This window comes from Tribolium castaneum, chromosome 8 (genome assembly GCF_031307605.1).
Source record: "Tribolium castaneum strain GA2 chromosome 8, icTriCast1.1, whole genome shotgun sequence".
Taxonomy (NCBI): domain Eukaryota; kingdom Metazoa; phylum Arthropoda; class Insecta; order Coleoptera; family Tenebrionidae; genus Tribolium; species Tribolium castaneum.
Genome location: NC_087401.1, coordinates 8,303,351 through 8,328,821, shown reverse-complemented (window position 1 = coordinate 8,328,821; position 25,471 = coordinate 8,303,351). Strand labels below are relative to the sequence as shown.

General features: G+C 33.8%; 2 protein-coding genes across 2 annotated transcripts; one reads left to right on the top strand and one right to left on the bottom strand.

Moving 5' to 3' along the window:
- Positions 1 to 135: 135 nt before the first annotated feature.
- On the top strand, positions 136 to 10,437 carry Prp40 (pre-mRNA processing factor 40). Its single transcript, XM_008196806.3, has 10 exons — positions 136 to 308; positions 357 to 617; positions 664 to 803; positions 851 to 1,038; positions 1,086 to 1,477; positions 5,227 to 5,695; positions 5,752 to 5,981; positions 6,040 to 6,234; positions 9,757 to 9,975; positions 10,110 to 10,437. The coding sequence occupies exons 1-10, from the start codon at positions 306 to 308 to the stop codon at positions 10,254 to 10,256; spliced, it is 2,244 nt and encodes a 747-aa protein (XP_008195028.1). The 5' UTR covers positions 136 to 305; the 3' UTR covers positions 10,257 to 10,437.
- Positions 10,280 to 25,210, bottom strand: LOC100142170 (uncharacterized protein). Its single transcript, XM_001810117.4, has 5 exons — positions 24,965 to 25,210; positions 20,016 to 20,290; positions 14,040 to 14,346; positions 13,041 to 13,988; positions 10,280 to 10,830 (listed from the first exon to the last, which is right to left on the bottom strand). The coding sequence occupies exons 1-5, from the start codon at positions 24,977 to 24,979 to the stop codon at positions 10,645 to 10,647; spliced, it is 1,731 nt and encodes a 576-aa protein (XP_001810169.2). The 5' UTR covers positions 24,980 to 25,210; the 3' UTR covers positions 10,280 to 10,644.
- Positions 25,211 to 25,471: the final 261 nt, after the last annotated feature.

Below are 25,471 nucleotides of genomic sequence, written 5' to 3'. Positions count from 1 at the left end.
TTTAATCACAACAAATTAAATTTAACTATATTTATTTGATGGCTAAAACTGTTTTCGTTGAATTAAAAAAAGTACAACATATTCTAGTCTAAAATTTCTTGTTATTGTTACATCGGCCTACTCCATTAGAACTAAACTACGGAAAGCAGAGTAGTTTAAACGTCCAACAACGCTTAACAATTTATCGTTTTTTTGTGTTTAAAACCTAATTTGTGTGTAATGTAGTGTCTGGAACTTTCAATTAGGGGCAAATCAGTGATAATTGTCTTAATTCGTGTGTCCAGAACCGCACATTTTGCGTAAAAATGGTAAGTGTGAAAAGTGAGGTTATGTCGTTTTGTTACTTACTCTTCCAGGACCCCAATGTTCCTCCCCCCACGTTTCCGCCCCCTGCAATGGGTACCCCACCATTGATGCCCCCCGTCCAGATGGGTTTCCAGCCCCTTATCCCGCCTTTCAGTGTCCCACCGCCCGGTTTTGGGGCTTTCCCTCCGCCCCCTAATCCATTAGAACAGTGGACGGAACACAAAGCCCCCGACGGGCGCACTTACTACTACAATTCCATAACCAAGCAAAGTTCCTGGCAAAAACCCGACCAGTTGAAAACACCGGCTGAGGTAAGTGGGTTGTTTTTGCACATGGGCGCTAAATTTGGGGTTGCAGTTGATGTTGTCGCAATGTCCGTGGAAGGAGTACGTTGCGGATAATGGTAAAGTGTATTACCATAATGTCAATACGAAGGAATCGCGGTGGGTCATGCCCCCTGAATTGGAGGAAATTAAGAAGAAAATCGCAACTGAGGAGTAAGTTTCTGGTGGGGTTATGTATTTGATTTTTGGGGATTTTGTAGGGGGAAGGGTGTGTCGGCAACGGCCACGCCTACTGATGTTTCAAGCCCCGCCCAACTACCAGTGGCACCAATTGCCTCAAACTCAAATTCCCCAAGTATTGCGTCAAGTCCTGGCGGGAAAAGTGCGTTGGAGTCGTCCATGGCTGCCACCCTAGCGGCTATAAGTCTCCCAAATCCGACAAAGACAGGTTTAATAAATTATTTAAAAAAATATTTCAATAATTAATTCATTTAGAAGAGGACGCAGCTCCGGCTATTCCAAGTGAGGCCCCCAAAGAGCCCCCAAAACCGGCCCCCGAACCGGTGAAAGTCTTTAAAGATAAGAAGGAAGCAATGGAGGCGTTTAAAGAATTATTAAAAAGTAAAAATGTTCCCTCGAATGCCACGTGGGAACAGTGCGTTAAAATCATATCAAATGATCCACGATACGAAACTTTTAAAAAGTTAAATGAGAAGAAACAGGTCTTCAATGCGTATAAAACACAAAAACAGAAAGATGAAAAAGAGGAAAGTCGGCTTAAGGCGAAGAAATCGAAAGAACAGTTGGAGGAATTTTTGCTAAATTGTGACAAAATCACCTCAGCGACCAAGTATTACAAGTGTGACGAGCTATTCGCCCATTTGGAGGTAAGAATTTTTTTGGCAGTGCTTCTGAAAATGTTTTTTAACGTTCTTATTGTTGGTTTAACTATGTGGTACACCTGAAACATTCTCATGATGAAAGTTAACTTATTTTTGGTTTTTTGTATCATTTTTTAAAGCTACTCCGCATGTATGTACATACATTATTGTACTCTAAATTTTCGAGAATAAAGTTGATACGTTTATCGGTCAAGAAATAATTTTGTTTTAAAAAACGAACGGTATCGAGTCAAAATAATCATAATCATAATTCGTATAATACTGAACTAAAGTCTTCAATTTCTTTCCCACGATTTGTTTGATTTATAAAATTTATGTAATAGTTATTAATTATACAAGTGCGAAAACACAAGGTTAAAGTTCGAGGGTTATTGGGTCTATTGCATAGACATCCGAGAACTTTCCGCGTTTTCGCATGAGTGTTATTCAAATTTTTTTTTGTTGGAACAAAACGTGTTTTAAATTAAATAATTTAATTTTAATTGTTTTTTTTATTATTTAAACGTGTTTTAAATTGAATTTAAAACACGTTGCTATGGGAAGCCCGTTTTTATAATAGTAAAAACACGTTGATATAGGAAACGTATTTTAAAATACCGTTTATAATCTAGGATTCAGATATCAAAAAGAAGGCTTAAAATGTTACCAACAAAAAACCTTATTAAAAGTAACAAGTGTTCAATAATTGTTCTGGTCAGATCGCCTATGTGTGGCAATTGTCACAAAAAACGTATGTCTCGGTTAACATTACAAAACAATGACACATGACAGCTGTCAGTGTCAGACCAAAAATTCACACGTTCAACTGAGCTTGCAGAGCAAATTCTTGAACGTCTGCATACAATTATCATGATTTTCAATGTAATTTTTATCAAAAACTCCCAAATGTAAAAATGAGACAACGTTTAAACAGTTGACAGCAAACCACATGAACTTATCATGCAACCTGCTAGAAAGAGAAAACCACAGCAAACCACGACCAGAACAATTATTGAATACTTGTTATCTCTGACATCGTTTGTTGAAAAAGTTTTAAATTACATAAAAAATGGCTTTGTTATTATTTGCCTGCAAATTACTAGGGAAAGTTGTGTTTGATTTTTCCAGTATATTAATTATGTTTTTGGCAATGTTCGTATAATAATTGTTGAAACTGTCAGCATCGATATTTGTATTTTGAATTTTAGAAAGCTGCTGACTTCCTTTGATTATTATTGACTTTACATTTATTATTTAACTTGGGAATAAAACAATCATTGGCATATTTTTTAGCATCTGTGTTAGAAATCGATTTTGATTGATTGATGTTTTTGTACAAAAGTTATAAATAACAACCAAACTTGGCCTTTTTTTTAACTCACAAGTGAAACAATCTGTAACTCATTTTAACGGAAAGCAAATTTATGGCGGTCATTAAAACGTTTAAATTTATTGTCGCAATTTTGATGAAAATCATCAATGAAGCTCCAATCTCTTGACTCAATAGTGTTGTACAAATGACCAACATCAGAAATTGATATTATAATTAATAATCCACTGGGAATGGGCTCATTATCTATGGTGAGGTATGTAAAACAAACACCACAATGGTCAGACAGTACATTATCAAAATTAATATCATTGTCACAAAACTCAATATTTGTGAAAAAAAATTTCTCTGGTATTACTAAATAGGTACAGTTTGCTTTAATCCAAATGAGAGTGGATGATGTATGACATAATTAGCATTATTTTCGTTGGAACTAAATTTAACATTGAAATTAAAATATTTGATAATTTAATATTCCACAATAATATTGGAATTTGGCAAAACTCTTTGCTTCTTTGATGTATTTTGATTATAAAGGCGGCGGTGGTTTTGAGTTATACAGTTAAAAAATAAATAAATGAAAATCGGAAGTAAAATTGCCGTTGGGGGCGCCACTGAGCTAGGTCGAAAACAGTAACCATAAATGGCGGGAAAATGTTTATGTATTCAGATATTGTGCAAGAAACAAATGTTGACGACGAGGAAAACACGAATAACGAATGACTGTTTGGTTCACTTTCTTTATTGGAAAATTATTACAAAAATTCTAACCTAAAATTTATACATTTCACTAATTCATTGGTTTTTTGAGCACAACATGTGTTCGCTGTCCGCTAGATCCAATACTTAGTCTTTGATTACGCAATTGTTTTTATAACACTTTGTAATCAAAAATAAAAACTTTTTCACTTTTTATCCACTTTCAAATTCCAACACAAAACATTTTGTAATTACGAAAAAGCACACAACCAAGGCAACACTAGTATTTACTACCACATACTTTAAAACTGAGTCACTCTAATACAGGGTGTCTCAGCTAAGACTTTCGAGTCTGATATCTCAGATATTTGTCAACGGATTTTTATGGAATTTAAAATGCAGATATTTTAGAAGGTAAAGATTAAAATCCAAGTAATGCAACAACTCAAGTCTTAAACACGTAATTTTTACATGCCTTTTTAAAATGTTAAGCCCTTTAAGACTTGTATTAAAAAATTTATCGTCAGTGAAAAATGCTGTCAGAAAAAATTCCTTCGTGGAAGACGTCTGTTTCGCGAAAAAAATAAGAAACAAACTGTTAAACGTGGGTAGAGATGCAAAAGCGTAGATCTCTATGAGACAAATGAGCACTACCATTGACTTTTGGTCACTCCTACTCGCAGAAACGTAACTGTCACGCAAGGGACATTTCACAATTATCTCTCACCTATACAAAGTTAAAAAACAATATTTTTGACTTACTTTTGGTACTGGATGCTTTAATTCTTTCAAAAAGGACTAAAAGACTGAACAACAACTGAAAAATTCTAGACACTTGAACATTCAGGACTTTGGAAATGTTTCGTACACTGCTGATTGGATTCTCTTCAAAAGCTTGAATTACAGCCTCAACTATTGCTTCGTTTCCAGTGACGTGTTTTGTTCTCACTTGATTTAGTTCACTAAGCTTCCTGTGTCTTCAAATTATTGACGATTCTTTGAACTTTAAATTTCATAAATAACATTTCACAAAAAGTCCAACGACACGTTCCATAGGCGAATATTGATCCTTTTTCAAAAACACAGAAATTTCAGCCATTGTTGTTGGTTTTTAAAGTAATTTCACCAAATTAAAACAATTTTACTTTTCTCACACTTTTGACAGTTTTTTTCAGTGGTACAAAAAATGCCGCATAGAAATGCTTCATCCATTGTTTCAAAAGGCGACTGCCCAAATTACTATCAAAATTTGTATTAAGTTTTTAACAACAAAATTTAATTTTTTTCTTGGATCAGCCGAGCGATTTGGTTAATTTTTTGTGTGGCCATTTATTTTTCGGGGTTTAATGATCCAACGGTAATCTGGCTTAATTTTAAATAACAGAAATGTGTTTTAAAATTTCATTTTTTAACTTGAGGTCATTTTTTGCCCCTAATTGAAAGACCACTTTCTAAAATATCTGCATTCTAAAATTCATAACAATCCGTTGACAAATAACTGAGATATTAAGCTCGAAAGTGTTAGCTGAGACACCCCGTATAAGAAATTAATAGTTACACGCGGAATTACTAAATAATTCATTAAATGAGGAATTACGAAAATTTCGTTACTGTTTTCGACAAGTACGATATGTCGTCACAAGAGGGCGTCTAGTTAATTGTATTCTCGAATAATAAGCTGAGTGTAAAAAATTTGTAAACCCGATTGGCTCCGAAAACTCCGCAGGTGTGGACAAGTGTGAGCGACTCCGACCGTCGCGACATCTACGAAGATGTGGTTTTCGCCCTCGCTAAACGCGAGAAAGAGGAGGGAAAAGTTCTAAAGAAGCGTAATATGAAAAAACTCGCTGAAGTTTTAGACAGTATGACAAAAATCAACTATGATACGACATGGAGCGAAGCTCAGGTTCTTCTCCTTGCTAACAATGCGTTCAAAAACGACGTTAACCTCCTAGCTATGGACAAAGAGGACGCTCTTATCGTCTTCGAAGAGCATATTCGAGTCCTCGAGAAGGAATACGTCGAGGAGAAAGAACGCGAGAAAAAGCGCCAGAAGCGACAATGTCGCAAAAATCGTGACCAGTTTTTGGCCCTTTTGGACCACTTGCATGAAGAAGGCAAATTGACTTCAATGTCCCTTTGGGTCGAGTTGTATCCAATCATTTCGGCCGATATTCGCTTTTCCGCCATGTTGGGTAATTGAATTGAGTCACGTGGTGTGGTGGGGGTAAGTCACGTGGTACTGTTCCAGGCCAACATGGATCTACGCCACTGGATTTGTTCAAGTTTTACGTTGAGGATCTTAAGGCGCGGTTTCATGACGAGAAAAAAATCATCAAGGAAATTTTAAAAGAGAAAAATTTTGAAGTTAGAGTTGATACGAGTTTTGATCAGTTTGCAACTGTCATCTGCGAGGATAAGAAAAGTGCAACACTGGACGCCGGAAACGTCAAATTGACGTATAATTCGTTGTTGGAGAAGGTTTGTTACAATGTTACCAACTTAATTATGCTTTTTTGATTAAAATTACTAAACCCAGGCCGAGGCACGCGAGAAGGAGCGCCTCAAAGAGGAGTCGAAACGTCTCAAAAAATTGGAGATGGGTTTCAAAAATCTCCTAAGAGAGATGAATATTGATTTTGAGTTGAGTTGGGACGAGGTGAAGCCGAAGATTGAGAACGAGGAAGAATATTTGGCGTTTTCGTGCGACAGCGAGAGGATTAAAATTTATAAGGTTGGTATTGGTTGATTCGGCGCGAGTAGAGATATCTAAAGGTTAGGACACGAAACGGTGTACAACAAAAACGTTCCCGTTTTTGATAGTTCTGTTAATGTCGCCAGGGGCGCAGTTGTTCCATTACCGCCTGAAATATTCAAAAAATACAGGCAGATAGAACATTAAATTCTTAATACTAAGAGATAAACAGCAAGAATACGCGTGGTTTAGTATAAAATTTAGAATTTTTAATATTTTTATCTGCAAGTGAAAAATTACCAAACAATTACGGAAGATACCTTTCGAACGTGCAGTCAGGCGTGTAAAATGCAATATTTTTTTATTTAATTAGAAATCGCGATTTTCTTAAGTGCGCGATAAGGTTGCGCCAACTTAGTAAAGGGTGACCCAGCCTAGGGGTGCGTATTCAGTCTATAACTTTTTTGTTATTTGAAATAGTGCCATTCCGTTTTCATTATCCAATTGATCGACTTAAAGTTCACCGACTAAAAATATTTTGTTATACACAGGGTGTTGTATACAGGGTGGTGAACCAAAGTTATATTTTTTAAATGGAACACACGATATATATTTTTGCAAAATTAGATTCTACGCAAAAAAATAACGTAACTTTATATAAACTATTATGGGTCTGTCTCTTTTCGTTTCGGAATTATTCAACTTTTCATCATAAAAGAGACCAATTTTTGAAAAATCACTGCTGTGAAGTCGTCTATGAATACTTTCCGATAAATTTGCAACTGAAAAACTCAGAATAACTGTGCTTTTGTAGTGGTGTTTTCTGCTTTACTCTTTAAGATAAGAATTAATAAACGGTGAAGAACAAAAATTTGTAATGCAAAATGAAGATCGAATAAATTTTTTTTTAAGTTTTGATGATCTAATTATTATAAAAAAAGATATCGACACATAAACATTTGAAGAGAAATAACCCTTTCTTTTCGTCATTAAAACAAGCGCTTGTATGCTCCGTTACTAATTATTGTTAGAATGGTTAATAGTGTACACAAGGTAATTATTTATTTATTATTTATTTTAAAACAATAAATAAAGACTATACCTATGTTAATTTCAACAACTAAAACCTCGTTCTAATCGTAAATATCTATGCTTAGGAAAAGACAAGAAATCATCATTCTGGACAAAAAACTTCGCGGTTTAATGGCTTTTTTGTGTTAACTTCAATAAAAGGCACGGCATGACGTCACAGTCCGATAGCCTTCTAACGATATGCGATTTGTATAGCAAATTAGAAATATTTTTTTAATTGTTCAAACATCTTTTTCTTTATTAACTCTTGATGAGTAAAATCCATTTATGTATTAAGAAATATTTAAATTACTAATATAATTAATCACATTAATCCATATCAAAAAATCAATTACAATTTGACTTATCATATCAGATTCTAGAATAACATTTTTTTTTTGAAAAATCTCGAAAAATATTTTAAATTTTCTATGCAAACCCCATATCATTAAAAAGGTGATCAAAAATGCTATCGATATGTGTAAAAATTCGTGGTGTTCCATTTGAAAAAAATTAGTTATTCAACTTTTTGCGTTTTAGCACACCCTGTACATTATCTGCGTGTTTCAAGTAAAAGTCGACTATTTGTTAAAACTGTAAGGTATTCTGAGGTTTTTTTTGGCAAATTTGTCGAAAATTTTCATTGGCGACTTTGTAGTGATTTTTCAAAAATTGGTATTTTTATAACGAAAAGTTGAATAATTCCGAAACGAAAAGAGATAGACCTATAATAATTTATACAAGGATACGTTATTTTTTTGTGTAGAATCTAATTATGCAAATATATATAGGGTGCTCAATTGAAAAAAAAATATAACTTTGGTTCACCAGCCTGTAAACAACACCCTGTGTATAGTAAAGATATTTTTAGTTTGTGGACTTTCAAGTCGATTTATCGGATAAAGAAAACGGCATGGCAATATTTTAAATAGCAAAAAAGTTATTGGCCGATTACGCAGCCCTGTATGCTCTCGCGCACTTTTTTAAAGGAAATTGAATTCTCTACAAATTTCTTTCTAACAATTTTCTTGTATCATTTGCAGCGTCTTGAAAAATACGGGACGAAATTTAAATTTTAAATAATTTCTTTCTCATGGTTCTTATGAAAATTTTAGTCGGCAGTTTTTCGCAGTCTGTTGCATTGAGGAAGTTTCCATTTTTTTGAATTTAATGCCATTAATAGTCTTCATAATTGTAAAACTAATAGAACTTTTCATTTTTTTATATTCGCAAAAATAAAAAAGTTATGAGACCTCAAAGTTCGAAATTTGACAGATCGCGAACGTTACTGGTCTCGCTAGGTGTGACGTCACGCGGCACAATTGTCTCAGCTGCCCACTGCCGTGTGTGGAAAATTCGATTCTTTGAGGGGCCGTATCTGGTTAAAATTAACATGTTTCCAAAATTACTTCACTGTTCCTCAATTTTTTCCATTTAGCTATTGCACTCCTATATCTTTTGTGAGTGTTCAATGAACTATTAGCCCTAAATAAATTAAATAAAATTTAGAAAGCACACGTTATAAAACCGTATGATATCAAAAAATGAGAACATTACAACTTTAAAAAACAAGAAAATCGAATTTCATATCTTTGAAAACTCTAGGTTTGTAATTATAAACCACATCTACTTATTCATCGAACGTATCTTCAAAAGCATTGACAAATAAAGAAATTGTATTTCTGCTTAAGCAAGAGTAGATATCTTTAATAAGAAGGCGTTTGTAGAACACTTATTTTTTTACATATTTTTTGTACAAAACATTTTGCAAGCATCGCTTGTTCTAGAAATCATAAAAATTTCCAATAGTTAATATTTTTAATTTTTTTTAAATAAAATAATATTTTATTTATAATAAACATTTCTCATTAATTAATATTTATTACTTATAAGAAATTGTAGAAACAATCTGAAAAAATTCGAAGACATACAGAAAGAAATAAAACAAAAAAACCGCAAACGCTGATTTTTGTGTGATTATTAAAATGGAGTATTATTAGTTATTAGTGATTTATTACAGTATCTACTTAATCAAATCACTTCAATCATCAAAATAACACTTTCTTTCAATATGTATTTCTTTTATGTCAATAAAATTATCCAGATATCTCTATACAATGGCGAAAGGAACAGTAGTGTGTAAATCGCCGCTACCTTGAGAACAGTTATGCCGCGTGACGTCATCAGGCTGTCAAACCAGCAGACAAAAAAGCTTATATTTTTGTTATTTTTAAAGCTACCGAATTAATTTTTTTGCATTCAATTTCTTGATTTGGATACTATTATGTTGAAAATAAATAATAACATTTTGAAAAATTGGAAACTTCCGCATTGCAAGTAATTAGTGCATTGGTTTGGATTTGAATTAATTTAAAACGATTTGGCGCCGAGGCGGTTAACGCTCGAAGCGCCCTCATTTTTGGGCACGATTGTGTATCTCGTTTCGTCTCCTAACTTAGAGTTCTCCGTAGTTTGAATGAAAATTTTTAGGACTTCCAACACGAGATGGAGGAGTCGTGCAGCCACCACCACTCCAGGTCGAAGAAATCGAAGAAGAAGAAAAGCAAGAAGTACAAGTCCTCGAGTAGCGATTCTGAGAGTGAGAAGAAGAAGAAACGGCGGTCGAGGAGCGAGTCGAACTCGGATGACAGTGAAGAGGAGTACAGGAAGAAGAAGTCGAAGAAGAAGCACAAGAGAAAGAGCCCTTCTGTGAGTTTTCACTGACTGTCTTTTAATTTTTTCTTTTGTAATAGTATATTTAATTTTCGTTGACTGATTAATGGCATGTAAATTTGTCCCAATTAAAGTGTTACGAGATTTCATTTTTGTAATTTTTGGTACAGAGGACACCATCAGTGGACAAACACATTAGTCGTAGACCGTCAGAAGGCGATGCGATTGTCGGCAAGAGTGGTGAATTGAGTGAGTCTGAGTTAGAGAAACAGAGGGCGCTGTTGTTAGCGCAATTGAAAGAGCCTGAAAGTGAATAGGTCGTGGGTAAATAAGGCCATCGTTGTGTACAACTTATGTATTTTTTTCACTTACATTCTTAAATTACGTAAAATAGAGAATTTATGTTACAGAAATGCCTTTTCTTTCTTTCATGTAAAATATAATAATATGTAAAATTGATAAAACTCGAATCATTAAATGGCACTTAACTAAACTAAATACGTATTTTATTGCTAAGAACATCGATATTGTGGACCGTTTAAATACTGCAAATCGACTAATATTTACAGGTTATACAATAAATATTTGGTAAATTAGGGCCAGTCTAAGCGAACTGTGATGCAAAGAATACAACTGAATTATTTTAAACCCACCTTAACCGGTTATCTTATTTAAATAGAGAATTATTTAAACAATTGAGCAAACCTATCTGCGGTGGCCGCGACCATTCATTTGGGGCGCCGCCACAATCACCGGCCCCGGGGGGCCCCCTCGGGCTTCGTACATGGTACGGGGCACCTCCGAGCGCTCCAACTCGTCGCCAGAGAGGTCCAAGTCCTGCACCATCTGCATGATCTCGCGCTCTTTCTTCATGTCTTCGCGGTCTTCCACCTGCAATCAAACAGAAATCTTCTGTATCGACCCGAGCTCTTAACTGACAAAAATAAAGACTGCCAAATAAAAAATATTGTCCTTTTTTTAAACTATTACCTAAATCCTTAACAAAAAACAGGTTTTTTGTTATGTTAAGTGTCAGAAAAGTTGCAACAGGTTTAAGGGCCAGAATTCAGAGAGACGGCTAAAACAATGTAAAAGTTTATAAGACATAACTCACAAACGCCTCAAAGCTTTTAATGGGGTTTTCACATTTCTAAAGTCACCTATTAGCAAATAAGAGGCAAAATTAATTTGTTAATAAAGTTTATTAACTTGTTAAAAAAAAAAAATTTAATTTTTTTGCGTCTAAACAAAAACAGTACAACATGGATTTTTATTTATTCAAATTATCAGTATTATCACTGCGAATTAATGAACAAATTTAAAGATTCATTTAATTTTTACTAAATGCGGGGAGTGCTGTTTAATATGTTTTTTAAAGTAAAAGATGTCGTTGTAAAATAATTGATTATTCTTGGAAATAAAAAAACGCTGGTAAATAATAACTAAGAAAGGATTTAGTTCGAAAATTATAAAGCAAAGAAGTTATAATTTTTATGTGGGTTTGCTTTTTTGAAATTCAACAACTTATAAAAGTTAGACAGATACAAAATACAGTGACATGGTGACAATGTAACTACTTACATAATTTATCAATTCATAAGGGTACTGTAAATAAAATGAAATAAGAATTGTTGTTTGTTTGTTATAATAGGACATTAAGGGCCGGTTTACTTTACAGAAAGCGAAATTGAAACTTAATTCCGAATTAAATAAATTCGACATTTTGAATGCATTGACAAATGTCAAGTTAAACTGGAATTAAAAATTGATTGCAATTAAAATGTTCTGTAAACCGACTCTAAAACTTATTTTTCATGAACTAAGTAATAAATTAAATCTGCAATCATACTAACAGTTTTTTGACCTCTTAAAGTGTCGAAACGTCGCGACTTTCTCTTTTATGAAAATTAATAAATGTTTATCAATTTGAAGAAAAATTGGAAAATCTTGACCTTAAGTTATTTCTGGTGGTGTTAAATGTTAAATATTTCCAGTGAATTTTATTTCCAGTAATTTTTTGAAACATTTATAATAATAAAATCTATTGTACGATTAATAATTGAAACGATTAAAAGTATAGACGTCTTTAATTGAAATCTGAAATACAATTGGATTACTACATTATTGTTTTAACTTGTTTTAGTCACATTAAGTTTTATATCGTTAAGAAATAAACTTCATATAAAACGATCAAATTTTTGATTATAATTTTTAACAATGAGATTTTAGAAATAATAATTTTTATTTAATAGTTATTTATCTAACAAGATGGAAAGTATAATTTCCCACATGAGCGCTCTGTTTGCTGTACGAGCTTAGCGAGTGCTGCATAAAGTGCGAAACAAGTTAGGAACTAAACTAAAGTTAGCTACACTATTTTTTGTAACGAATATCTCAAAAAGAAACATTTTTTTTTGATTATTTAGTTCTTTTTGCTGATGGGTTGGTAACAAGTCAAACAATCCTCAAATTGACATGAACTGTCACTTATCATAAAAAAAGTATCGTTTCCATCCCAACGGTAGCGATACCAACCTTTTAATTTTTTTTTGTACTCATAGCTTTTAGATAGCTATTTCCCCTACTTTCCTGTACTGCGGTGTTTTTTACTTTGCACCAATGGTTAGGGAGATTTAATAGGTTGGTATCGCTACCGTTGAGATGGAAACGATTATTTTTTTACGATATATGTCACTTTTTTGATTGTTTGACCTGCTACCAACCCATTAGCAAAAAAAACTAAATTATAAAAAATATTAATTTTAATTTTTTTGAGAGAGTCGTTACAAAAAATATTGTACCTAGCTTGTACCCTCGCTGCGCTCGTGCCGCAAACACAGTGCTCATGTGGGAAATTGTACTTTCTAAACTCGTTAGGTAATTAACTATTTAAACAGCAGATAGTAAAGTGATCATTTCGCGGTCTTTTTGTCTTTAATGAAAATATTACACCAAGTATAAGAATTGATTGTTTCTGTAATTATTTCAAGGTCAAAAAAAAATGCGGCAAACGTTTATTAAATAAAACGTTTTTCAATTGTGGCGGTATTTTATTGAAAATGTGTATTTATTCATTTATATACCAACATGACAATACTTACATCTCCGTTGGGAATGGGCGTGGCGAACTTGAGATTGGCCAATGAGCCGTAGCTGCGACTCCTGTGCTCCTGCCTGATTGAATACGAGAACGCCCTCTCATTCAAATGTCCCTTTTTCCTGTAAATCCCCGTATTGAACGGACTCTCATCGCCTGCGGCCGCCCCTGGGGGCGGTCCCGTCCCGCCCATCATTAAGTTCGGATCATCCAATCCGTTCATACTTTGCGCTAATTTTTTATTCAACTTGCCCTTGTCCCTCCTCTTTTGCTTCCCCTGCGACTCCATCGTGGCGTAATGCTGCATCAAGTAGGCCTCGTGTGGGAAATTAACCGGTTGGTAACTTGCAACCGGTGATAACGCCCGGTTACTCGGCATATAAATCGGTTCTTCCATGGCATGTTTCGCCTTTTTTTGTTTTTTAGGAATAGTGGTGGGGATAATGACCGGGGCGACGGGAACAAGGGGTGGGGGGATGGGCCGGGCGGGGATGAGCATTTTGCCTCGTGGGCGGTGCGAGAATGTGTTGCCATGGTGTTTGAAGAATTTCGGATTGGGGAGGGTTTGAGGATGGGCGACGATGTAAACTGGTTGGGGCGGTGGTTGTGGGCGTGGCTTGATCATCGTGCCGGCCACGCTATTGGCCTTGCCGTTGGTGAGAGGCGGGTAGAGGTCTTCACGACTGAGGGACTTTTTCGATTTTTTCTTCTTCTCTTTGATGGGCGGGGGCGGGACGGCCACCGGTTGGGTGATCTGGCGGGGGCGTGAGGGGCGGGAGATGGTCGAGGAGGCGTAAACGTCGTAGATTGTGTCAAGGTTGTCCTGAGACCCCGCCCACACTTTGTGGTTTTCGTCACCGTTGTAAATACTGACGTCATCTTTGCCGTTACCGATGGTGTTGATGGTCATGGTTGACCCGGATGTCGAGCGGGTCATCTTCCATTCCTCTACCTGTGCAATTAATCAATTAATTAATTGAGTATATTAATTACGGTTAGTTACTTTGTCTTTGTTGGACAGTCGGTCTGAGGCTAGAGTACCGTATATACTACCAGCCGTGTCAACTTGCTTGGCGTAGGAGGAGTCAGCGTAGGCGTGGAAACAGCAACGGACGAGCGCATTGGCTGCCACTTCGCGTTTGCAGATAAAGGCGTGGCATTCAAGTACTTTGATTCCAGTGGTTCTTCGTAATATGGCGGCGAAGAGAGGGGGGTGGGTGGGGTTAGGGGCACGGGCGAATGGCGAGTCGAGAGGGAGGAACCGAGGGCTGGGACTGTGCAGCGTGTTTTTCTCAGGGACTAGAACATATCTGGAAAAAAATGTATTGTTGGTTGCATATCCCACTTTTAACATTAGTAACTAAAAATTCGTATAAATTATTTATGCTCTATGACTATTTAAGAGACGAAACGAAATACAAAATCTCAGAGTTTCTGAACCCAAAAAAATAATACGCTAGAATAAAAATGAGGGCATTTCGAGTGTTATACCCTCTCGGCGTAAAATTATTTTAAATTAATTCAAATCCAACCAATCCACTAATTACTTGGAAAATATTCAGAAATGTTGAGCTTTATACTCTTAACAGACTAAAAAAAACTGACGACTAAAATTTTTATAAGAAACATGGTAAAAAAATTATTTAAAATTAGCGCTTCGTCCCGTATTTTTCAAGATATTAAGAAGAAAGTTGTAAAGAATTAAATTTTCTTTAAAAAAGTTCGCCGTATCTCTATCGTCATCGGTTTAGGTCCTAAAAACGTTCAAAGACGCTCAAGCGACGGATTTGATTCATTTTATCGATGGTCAAGTAACGGAAAGTTAATTTATACCTAAACTGGTGTCCTAGACTTTTTTATATTCCTTTTAAGAGGTGCTAGCATACATTGTTCTTAAAAGTTTTAGCCTAAAACACCTTAGTAAAATGTTGACAAGGGCGTATCCAGGGTGGGGCACGGTGGAGCAGCTGCCCCACCGTTCATTTTTGCAAATATTTAAAATAAAAAAAGATATACAGATTTCTAAAAAACATTTTTTAACAAAAAAAGAACTAAAGATATTGTCGCGCCATTATTCTTTGAATAATTTCGGTTGGGCGGAATCCGGCAAATTTTTTTTAAGGATGTACGAGGTGAACACTGTCAAAAACATTTTTTTAATTTTTTATTTATCGTTTCCAAAAACTCATATTTTGTACAATACATTATTTCCTACTATGTAGGCTACTGACTGTTGTTGTAGGCTACTTTTAGGTATATGACTGCCAAACAATCATAAAATGTTTGGTTGCTTGAATCTAGCAGTTGTTTCTGAAGCTCTTTTACAGTTTTTGTAACCTTTAGCAACAAAACTTCTGGATCTATATTTGGTAAAGAAACGACAATAAGAATAATAGCATCTTTCAAAACAATATACTTATTCTCGCTACTGAGTCACCCTTTTTGTTATCACCACTGCTGGTAAATTTGTAACTTTAAACACTATACTCTAGCTCATCCAGTTTTGTTATTATTTTTTTTTTGAAGTGCTGCTTGAGGCACGCGTTTCAATATTGTTAATATTTATTTCAAGGTTAATTCAACGATTATCTAGTCGCTTTGGTGATGACCACCCTCATTATATCCTTCATTGAATGGATTGGTAAGTTCAAATCATAAAATTCAACGAAAGACGGACTACACTTATACCTCATTCTTTTTTTTTAATCTATTGCCAATGTCAAAAAATTTGAAATTATGTTGGAACCCTGCGAAATTTCCATAGGAACGAACCCTGGACGACTAATTTTAAGTGGAGTTACCAACGTTGCAACAATTTGACAATTAATTTTAATTCCGGATAGACTTTATTTACTCACTAAATTCTCAGCTAGGTGTTTTGTTTGCGTTTTTAGTTTGTTTTACTTTAACAACATAGCACTCTTATTGTTTTAATTGATCAACAAAAACCAAAAATATCAAATTTGAACTTCTTAAATGATACCAACAGTGTAATAAGACTTCGTAAATAAATGAGATTTTTCTAACCTAACAATTAGATTCGTAAAATTCTTGAAGCAATCGTTTTATAAAAGGAGATTTTTTACAAATATAAACATGACGGGCAGTCGCTTGGGCAAGGAGTATTTTGGTTGGGCGTTTGGCCGTTTGTCCACCTGCGCCCACCCCTAGCACCGCCACTGATGAGAAGGGTGATTCGAAAATGTTGGCTTAATTCTCATATGGTGGATAAGGGACGGTTACTAATGATGTCAAGTTTTAATTTATTGTCTAATTTACGAATTTAATAAATGTTTGAAATACCATAAGAAGAGAATTGGTGATTTTTTTATAGATATCTGTAATGTTGTTAAGATTTGTCGTTTCCGCTAAATAAATTCAAAAAACTTGATTATTTGAAGTGCCAAAGACTGAAACTAAAAATCTAACTTTGAAGATCTATATCTCGTGAAAAAGAGCTCAAACAATTTTTGTCATAATAATTTTTAACTCAGTTTGTGTTAACGTCGTTAAGATATTAATTTTTGAAAACTGCCCCATCTTTTGTTTTGAGCTGGATACGCCCTTGAATGTTGATAATAACAAACTTCTTTTTTAAAATTCTGGAAGCCAACCCTGTTCAGATCAAAAAATCAAAGGACCATTGGCGTAATCAACAAAAACGGTTACAATTGTCACCTAATTAGTCGGAGAGGCTCACTATTACAATAATAACAATCTTACAGATTTCATGCAATTGTATGGGCAAAGTAACATTACAAAGCAACAAAAGTAACATTACTAAAAATCTGGTATTCACAATAATGAGGTAGATTATTTTGAAGCGCTCATCTCAAAACAGCAATTAGACAGGACCGTACTCAAAATTTTAGAAAACCTAAAAATTATCTTTGCCATTAAAAACATATAAAATCTCTTAAAACAGGGTGTCTCAGCTAAAACTGTCGAACCTGATATCTCATATATTTATCAACGGATTTTTATGAAATTTAAAAGGAAGATATTTTAGAAGATAAAGATTAAAATCCAATTAATGCAACAACTCAAGTCGTAAAAACGTAATTTTTACATGCCTTTTTAAAATGTTAAGCCTTTTAAGACTTATATTAAAAAATGTATCGTCAGTGAAAAATGCTGTGAGAAAAAACTCGTTCGTGGAAGACGTCTGTTTCGCGAGAAAAATGAGAAACAAACTGTTAAACGTGGGTACAGATGCAAAAGCGTAGATCTCTATGAGACAAATGAGCACTACCATTGAATTTTGGTCAATCCTACAATTTTGGTCACGCAAGGAACATTTCACAATTATCTCTCACCCATACAAAGTTAAAAAACAATATTTTTGACTTACTTTTAGTACTGGATGCTTTAATTCTTTCAAAAAGGACTAAAAATCTCAACATCAACTGAAAAATTCTAGACACTTGAATATTCAAGACTTTGGAAATGTTTCGTACACGGCTGATTGGATTCTCTTCAAAAGCTTGAATTACAGCCCCAGCTATTGCTTCGTTTCCAGTGACGTGTTTTGTCTTCACTCGATTTAGTTCAGGTACGTGAAGACACAGGGTCTTCAAATTATTGACGATTCTTTGAACTTTAAATTTCACAAATAACATTTCATAAATAGTCCAACGACACTTTCCATAATCAAATATTGATTCCTTTTTCAACAATACAGAAACTTCAGCCACTGTTGTTGATTTTAAAGTAATTTCACCAAATTAAAACAATTTTACTTTTCTGACAGCGCGCACACTTGACAGTTTTTTTCAGTGGTACAAAAAATGCCACATAGAAATGCTTCATCAATTGTTTTAAAAGGTGGCTGCCCAAATTACTATCAAAATTTAGATTAAGTTTTTAACAAGAAAAAATTTTTTTACTTGGATCAGCCGAGCGATTTGGTTAATTTTTTGTGTAGCCATTTATTTTTCGGGATTTAATGATCCAACGGTAATTTGGCTTAAATTTAAATAAAGAAGTGTTCTAAAATCCAATTTTTTAAGGTCATTTTTTGCCCCTAATTGACCACCTCCTAAAATATGTGCATTTTAAATTTCATAACAATCGGTTGACAAATAACTGAGATATTAAGTTCGAAAGTCTTAGCTGAGACATCCTGTATATTGCTGTTAAAAAAAACGCCTCAATTTTGCGAACACTCTGTATATTTGTCTTATTATTGCGAATTTAATGCACTATCTGCCTGATTTTGAATTTAGACGGTAATGGAACAACTGCGCTCTCTGGCGACATTAACGGAACTATCAAAAACGGGAACGTTTTATTTGTACGTCGTTTCATATCCTAACCTTTAGTTATCCGTATTCTTGGCTCAAATGATTCAGAAGTTTTGGATTTACCACGCGATAAAGCATTAATATTGTTGGTTGTATAACACGACATAAAAGTTGTGAAATGAAACTCTGATTAATGAGTGAATTCTTTCACCGAGAGTGGAATCTGGAACTGTTCGCCTCGTAGTGCAGACAACCCGTTGAAAAAATACCAAATTACCATAAAAACCGAGAAAATAAATAAAGTCGAGTCAAAGAAGAATTTTAACGAGACTTCATCTCTTTTCCTGTAAAATAATGACGACGCAACCTTCCCGTAATAATAATGTATCGGTTGCAGCGTATGAATAATGAATAACCATCGCTCATTGTTGCAAAACTGCTCATTTGAAATTCTTCAAAGGTCATTATCTAAGTTTTCGATTTTCTTCGAAACTTTTCACCTGTTGTTGTTGGCAAGCCTGTCGACCTCATCGTCTTGAAAAAATCAAAACCGATATTAGCGGTATTTCTCAAGGTAACAAGTCAACATTCTTCCAATAAAGGTGGCCACACGCCGCCACGAAAAGCGACCTATTAACGGGAGATAAGGCGTGGCGCATTCCGGGACGGAAAATTCGGCTTACACACACTAGGGTGGAAACTCAACTTACACATTATTACTAAAACACGTCTTGAGACACAGTCACATGGGAATTGCGTTTTAACGCAGTAATAACAGTTTCCGGTCGCTTTGTACAAAAATGACAAATTAAGGAAAATTGCCTGAACTCGACGACTCTTATTTCCGCTTGACTGTAATATTTTTGCCTCAAGGAAACTCATCAAATTTGCTAAATCTAATTAAAATTGCAAAAACTACGACTTAAAGGTTGCATTTTAATGTTTTTCAGTGATGGGCAATAAAAACTGCGTTGCATTAAATTTATAATAAACGTTGACATCACAAACCCATCCTCAATTACATCACCGCTGGCCAGGAATCTTGAAATTTTCTAGCCATAAGTAAATAATTGCTTATTCTCAATTTCGAGTATTAATAAGGAAGACGGATCAAAGGAGAGAAAGTTTGTATCTATTTTCAATTACAGGATGTGGCCAATAAATTCTATTGTATTTCAGTGGCAACAATGTTGCATAAAAATTAATGAAAGTACCATCTTCACTAATTTAAATTGCATGTGCTCAATTTTTGCGTGAGATTTTCAAATTAAGTTGGCAACACTGGAGTGGCAATATTGCTTTTGGCGTCAAGTAGGCCATGAAATCTTAATATGACAGCTGCACCGTCAAAATCACATTTTATGGTTAACTGTCATACATATTTATTTATACCCATTTTCACTAATAGTTGTATGAAAAATGCGTAAAATACTTAAGAATGAAAAAATAATGCCATTTTCGACTTGATTAGTGACTTTTCGCAAGAAAATTGTATCACACTAGATTAGCATCAAAATCACCAGATCTAGTGAATTAATTTTACAAATAGTTAGCAATGTTGCCAATGCCACTTTACGTCACAGGCCACTTCGATTGTTTGAAACGCTTCTGCTCTACTTAAAAGTTGATTTTGTTTATTTATTTATTTATTCAAGGCCAAAGTTGCGCCAATATTTTAGTTTTATTATCAGTTATCGCCAACTGAAGAGAAATTATTTGCTTTTTTTTTATCTCACCTTACAGCTGCACAATAGTGGAGACTTTCGATGGGGAAGAATCGTGTGATTTTCTTGTGATTTTCGTCGACGTTCTCGAGGAGAATGCCGTTGGACCAGACGCTCAACCAGCTGTCGATGCCTCGAGCCCCGGTGGCCCCCTGGTCGGGGTAGAGCTCCTGAAGGGGCTCTTGGATGCCCTGGAGACCGTCTTTGGTCTGTTGGGGGACCGAACTGCCCAAGTAGAGGACCCGGCATCGACAGATCGGAGTCGATTCCGTCATTTCGGAGGGCCCCTTAAAACAAAACGCAAGAAAATTATGTATTTTTTACCAAAACTGAGCCAAAATAACTCAAAAATACCGCCAGAAATTTTGAAACTTTTGAAAGTGGGAAATGGGTTGGTAGCACTGATTGTCAAAAAACTATTTGACTGTACCCGGTAAAACGCTTCATTTTAATAATTTTAAATTTATTAAATTGGAATTGTTGAAAACATTCAAATAGAAGAAAGAGTATTTTAACTCAATTTTAATTTTAACTTGATTAGTTGCACCTGGTATAGTGTATTTTCTTGAAGTGGCACAATTTTTACGGAACAACCTGTATAATATTACGAGTGCTGCTTACGTCATTCCGCATCTTGGCAAATGTGAGATGAAAAAATTGTTGTGTAACGAATTGCACGCAAATGGATTATCGTCCATATACCATGTTAAATCAATTACATTTTTTCCAACTTTCTATTATTTTGGTTTTCTGTTATTCTTTAATAATTTATTATTCAGCTTTCTTGGTTCTTTAAAATAAGTTAGTAACATTGAAAAATTATACTGAAGTTTAAGTTTCAGAAAACTATGAGTCGCGAAACTAATTATAATACTAGTAATGTATTATTAAAAAAAATGATTATATATTAAATCCATTCAGGGAAATTTGGGTATAGTTTTCAGATTGACAACACTTTTGGGTCAAATAAACTCACTCGAAGCACAAGTACAGTCGATTTTTTATAATCAACTGTCAAAGAGCCGTCGGGTTGGCATTATCATGAATAGTAATTTTTTTGAATTAAGGTTGGTGTAATTTTTTACCTGGCAAATTCAATTTCCAAATTTTTTAAGTTGTCTCCAATTTAAAACACGTACAACAACACATTTAGTTATTTTAGACCATCTTTAGACTAACTAATTAACGATAAACACTAACCTCCAATTTTCAAAAATGTCAAATCTGGTGTTCAAAATGTCAAATACAGAATACAGCCAGTTTCAAAAGTGGTTGGACATGAAATTTTAGGGTCTTTTTTAAAATGTTGACACTGACAGTTGATTATATAAAAAAATGAACTATATGTGTGTCTACAAATTATGTTTTTGGGTCACGAAGCATTAAATTTGTCCAAAAATATACAGGGTGATTCTTATAAGTTATAAAGCATATTTTTATTATATCTCAAAATTGTATAACCGCACAGAATTCAGCGTTCGATAGTTAATAATTTTTCTATACAGGCTGATTCTTTTAGGGAATAAATTTGAAACTTTTTTTTATACAAATTTTCATTTAAAATATTACAGCTCGTGAACCCTTTTCAATAAGTGAATTAATTCTTTTTGCATTTGATAGCCAAAGGTTTAAAGGGTCTTCTCAAGTCTTTACGATTGTCAATTGTCAAATTACAAGGCTACTATGATTTTTGAAAATGATGATTAAAAAATGATTATAAAACAGTTTTTTCAAATGGAATGACCCTGTTTTTTTCAATGGCTATCAAAAGAACATCAATTTTTATTAACATCGTATATATCTATTTCTTACGGTATTTGAAATAATCGCAAAAAACAGAATTTTAGCTCATTATTTTCATTTTTAATCAAGTAAACTTTTGAAAAATACGATAAAATTGCGCTATTAATTTAAAGAAGTGTTATATTTGATCACAATTTTCATTCATGAAGTTTAAAATTTGGTGGCAAATGACTGAGTTACTTTACATATTTTACATAATTTGCAAATGAAAATGTTAACAAAAAAAATGGCATTTATGTCAAAAACTATAACAGATAAGTACCAACAACTTAGGTAAATTTTACTCAGATTGAGAAGCTCAGTCATTTTGAAAATAATTTAGCTGAACTCAGAATGGTCGATTTGGATTGTATACACAATTTTAAACTCTAGCTATATTAGAAGTTGGAAAGTTTCTAATGTAGTCCGTAAAAGAATCACCTTGTGATTTTTCTTAGAATTTTTGTGCAATTCCTTATAATAAAAATTAATTAATTAATATAGGTACTATTTATACCTGGTGTCCCAGCGAGTAGGTAAAGTCCAATATCCACCTATAAAATGTTCGAAAAGTATTTTTCCCTAAGTCGTAGGTACTAACTCCCTGCCTCACCCAAACTTATTTACAAATATACAGTGTGCATATTTTTAATGGAACACCCTATATTTCTTTGCATTTTTGAATTTTAAAACTAATTAATGATTTTGGCTTCAACTTTTATAGGCCGATTTTACTTAATTTTTGAAATATTTTAATTTTTTTCTACAAAAACACGTTCTTTTAAATTGTCCATCTAAAAGAAAAAGTTTCAAATGTCTAAAGCTAACAATTAAAAAATTATTTCAGCAACAATGCAGATTATTGATGAATATTGTCGTTACCATAGTAAGGCATACCAGAACCATAGCAACTCCAGTATGGATCATTTGTTGGAATTTATATGGAGATTTAAAAATTCGCCATAAATATTAAAATTTTAGGTATTTCATTGTACTGAATGACGAATAATGGTATAAATTTATTATTATTATTAAAGTTATTATTAGCAGAAACAATAGTTAAAATTTTTTAATGATTTTTTTAATGTTTAAAGTTAAATATCTTTTGAATAATCAGCAAGACACACTTAACTGTTATTATTTTTAGATAGACAATTTAAAGGTCTTTTAGGTGCAAAAATAAAAGATAGGGTGTTAAAAATTATTCAACTTGCAACACACTCCTTCATTCTTGAAAGTCCCACTTTTCTAAGAATATTCGATTTTGATAAATACATTTTTAAAAATAGTGTAATAAAAAAAATGAAAACATTTCAAAAACTAAGAAAAATCGACCAATAAAAATTTAATGTGTTCCATTTAAAAAAACATAAGTTTGTATTTCAGCTAGTTTCGGAAACTTATTATACAGCGTGTTAGGGAATGGTTTAGCAAAAATTTAAAAGTAGATAAAAAATGAGGAGACAAATCGGATAAGTAAAATTTATGTAAATCAAAAATGCATAGTTTACCCAAAAAATCGTCGTGAAATTAAAGTCCCAAATTTTGAGAACCACTGAACTGGAATTATAAAAATTTGCGTAAATCTTAATATTATTGACAAACCAGCAGAGGTGAATTAACTTCTTAGTCTACTACGGTATTCTTCCATCTCAATTTGTTTTGTTATTAAATTTTACGAAAAAAAACAAAAACTTTTTTGCCAGGATTGGGATTCAAACCTCCCACACAAATGAACATGTTAGCCACAATTTTAAAAAATTCTTAAAACGCCCATCCCCATTTTGTTTAATGAAAAAATTAACTGTTAATAAACTACCTTTAACCACACAGTGGTTCTCAACAGGTGGGTTAATAAAAATTTCTGAAAAAATATTGCTTCCCAACACTTTGTATATTTGAAAATAATTTTGGGGGATGCAGAGTATTCATATAGCTTAAGAAAAACAATATTACTTTTATAACATTTAAAGGTAAATAATAAACACCTGCACGATGGGACCCCCTGTGTAATATTATTAATTATTTAATTCTATAAGGAAGGCTAAAAAAATTTCATATGCACTGAATTTAATACCAAACGCTGATTTCAGTGAGACTATTCTATTTTTGAGATATTTATAGTAAAAAATGCCATTTTTTATCAGTACAAAAATATAAATACTCCAAAACCTCTGCCTATTATTCATTTTTCACGAAAATAAAAATTAATCAAGAATCTTTTTAGAATGAAGCTCATTCTAACACTAAAATATGCGTGTCAAGTATTGTCTACAGGACGACTTACATTTATAAAAAGAGTTAAACAATTTGCAAAAAGTATAAATACATAAAATTTAAACAAAACATTCATAAATAATTTATTTAAAAGTGTAGAAGATTATAAATAACATTGGCAAAAGGTCAAATACAACAGTGAACTTGAATTGTTTACATTTAATTGCATACTTGAAAAGAAAACATGAATTGGCTAAAATTTTCGATTTTTTAACTTGAAACGACTGTTCTTCAATAATTATCAAGCTCTAAAGTAGGCTATTGAAATAATTAAAATAGTTAAGTAAATTCAGCCAAATTACCAGATTTCAAAACGTAATTTGGTCATTACTACCTTTCTCGTAAAACAAATTGGTCACGTTATCATTTCGAAATTTGAGTTCAAATTCCATCGTATTTAAAAAAAATCAAAAAAATTGTAGGGTACAGTCGGGTTCAAAAGTAAAGTTATTGTCAACTAACTTGTCACACTTTTTTGACACAATAGCACACAATGAATTGTAGAACGTCTGTCTAGGTATTTATTTATTTAATTTCTCCAACACTCCAAATAAGCTGGCAATGAAAACTAATCGCAGTTCAGAGTGCAGTTGCTAATAGTATTTAAATGAGCGTTAACTGTATCAACCTAACCTAATTCCCATCTGTCAACAAGTCCAAGATGTCGCCGTATAATTATTTGAATCACACTATAGATCGATCGAAGATCGCCATTTTTGTGTCACGTGTTAAGTAAAAAATCATCTCCGAGTATCCACCACAGGAACAAGCCTCCACTTCCCATTGTATTATAATCGAGCAAAGTTCGTTCACTCGCATTGTCTTCGAAATACTTCGATTTAATTAAAAATTTTCGACAAAAACTGCTTTCCCAAGAGAAAAATACGAAATCTTGAACTTACTCTCGGTCCGATCATTCAATAAATGGCTTTTCCACACCTTAATTCCACAACGCCACACACCATCAGTGTTTTTCGCGCCCGTATCGAAGTCGGCGTGTTGTTTTTCACTTGTCGCATTCACTTGTCACACCGAGGGGTTGATTTCGATGGGTTTTTTTCACAATCAAGTGGCTGTTGCGTCGGTGATTTCAACGATCGCGTATCCACGTAGTCGGCTAGGACAGGAATGTGATTGGGTGGGGGAGCCAAGGTGTGGGGCACAAATTATGGTGGAGTGCGTCCACCTCTGTGCGCATTTCTTGGCTGACCTCGAGGAATTCTAACATAAAATGGCATTCTTTGATTTTTTCCCTCTCGCAGTGTCGTAGAAGTAACCTCGAAATTTGGCATACATTTGCGCGTTCGATTTTTCTTATTTGGAGATTCGAACGGGTTTTACTTTTGTGGTGACCGCGTTTGCCAAGCAGATGGCACTTAATTAGAGGCGATTTTGTAATGGAACGATGA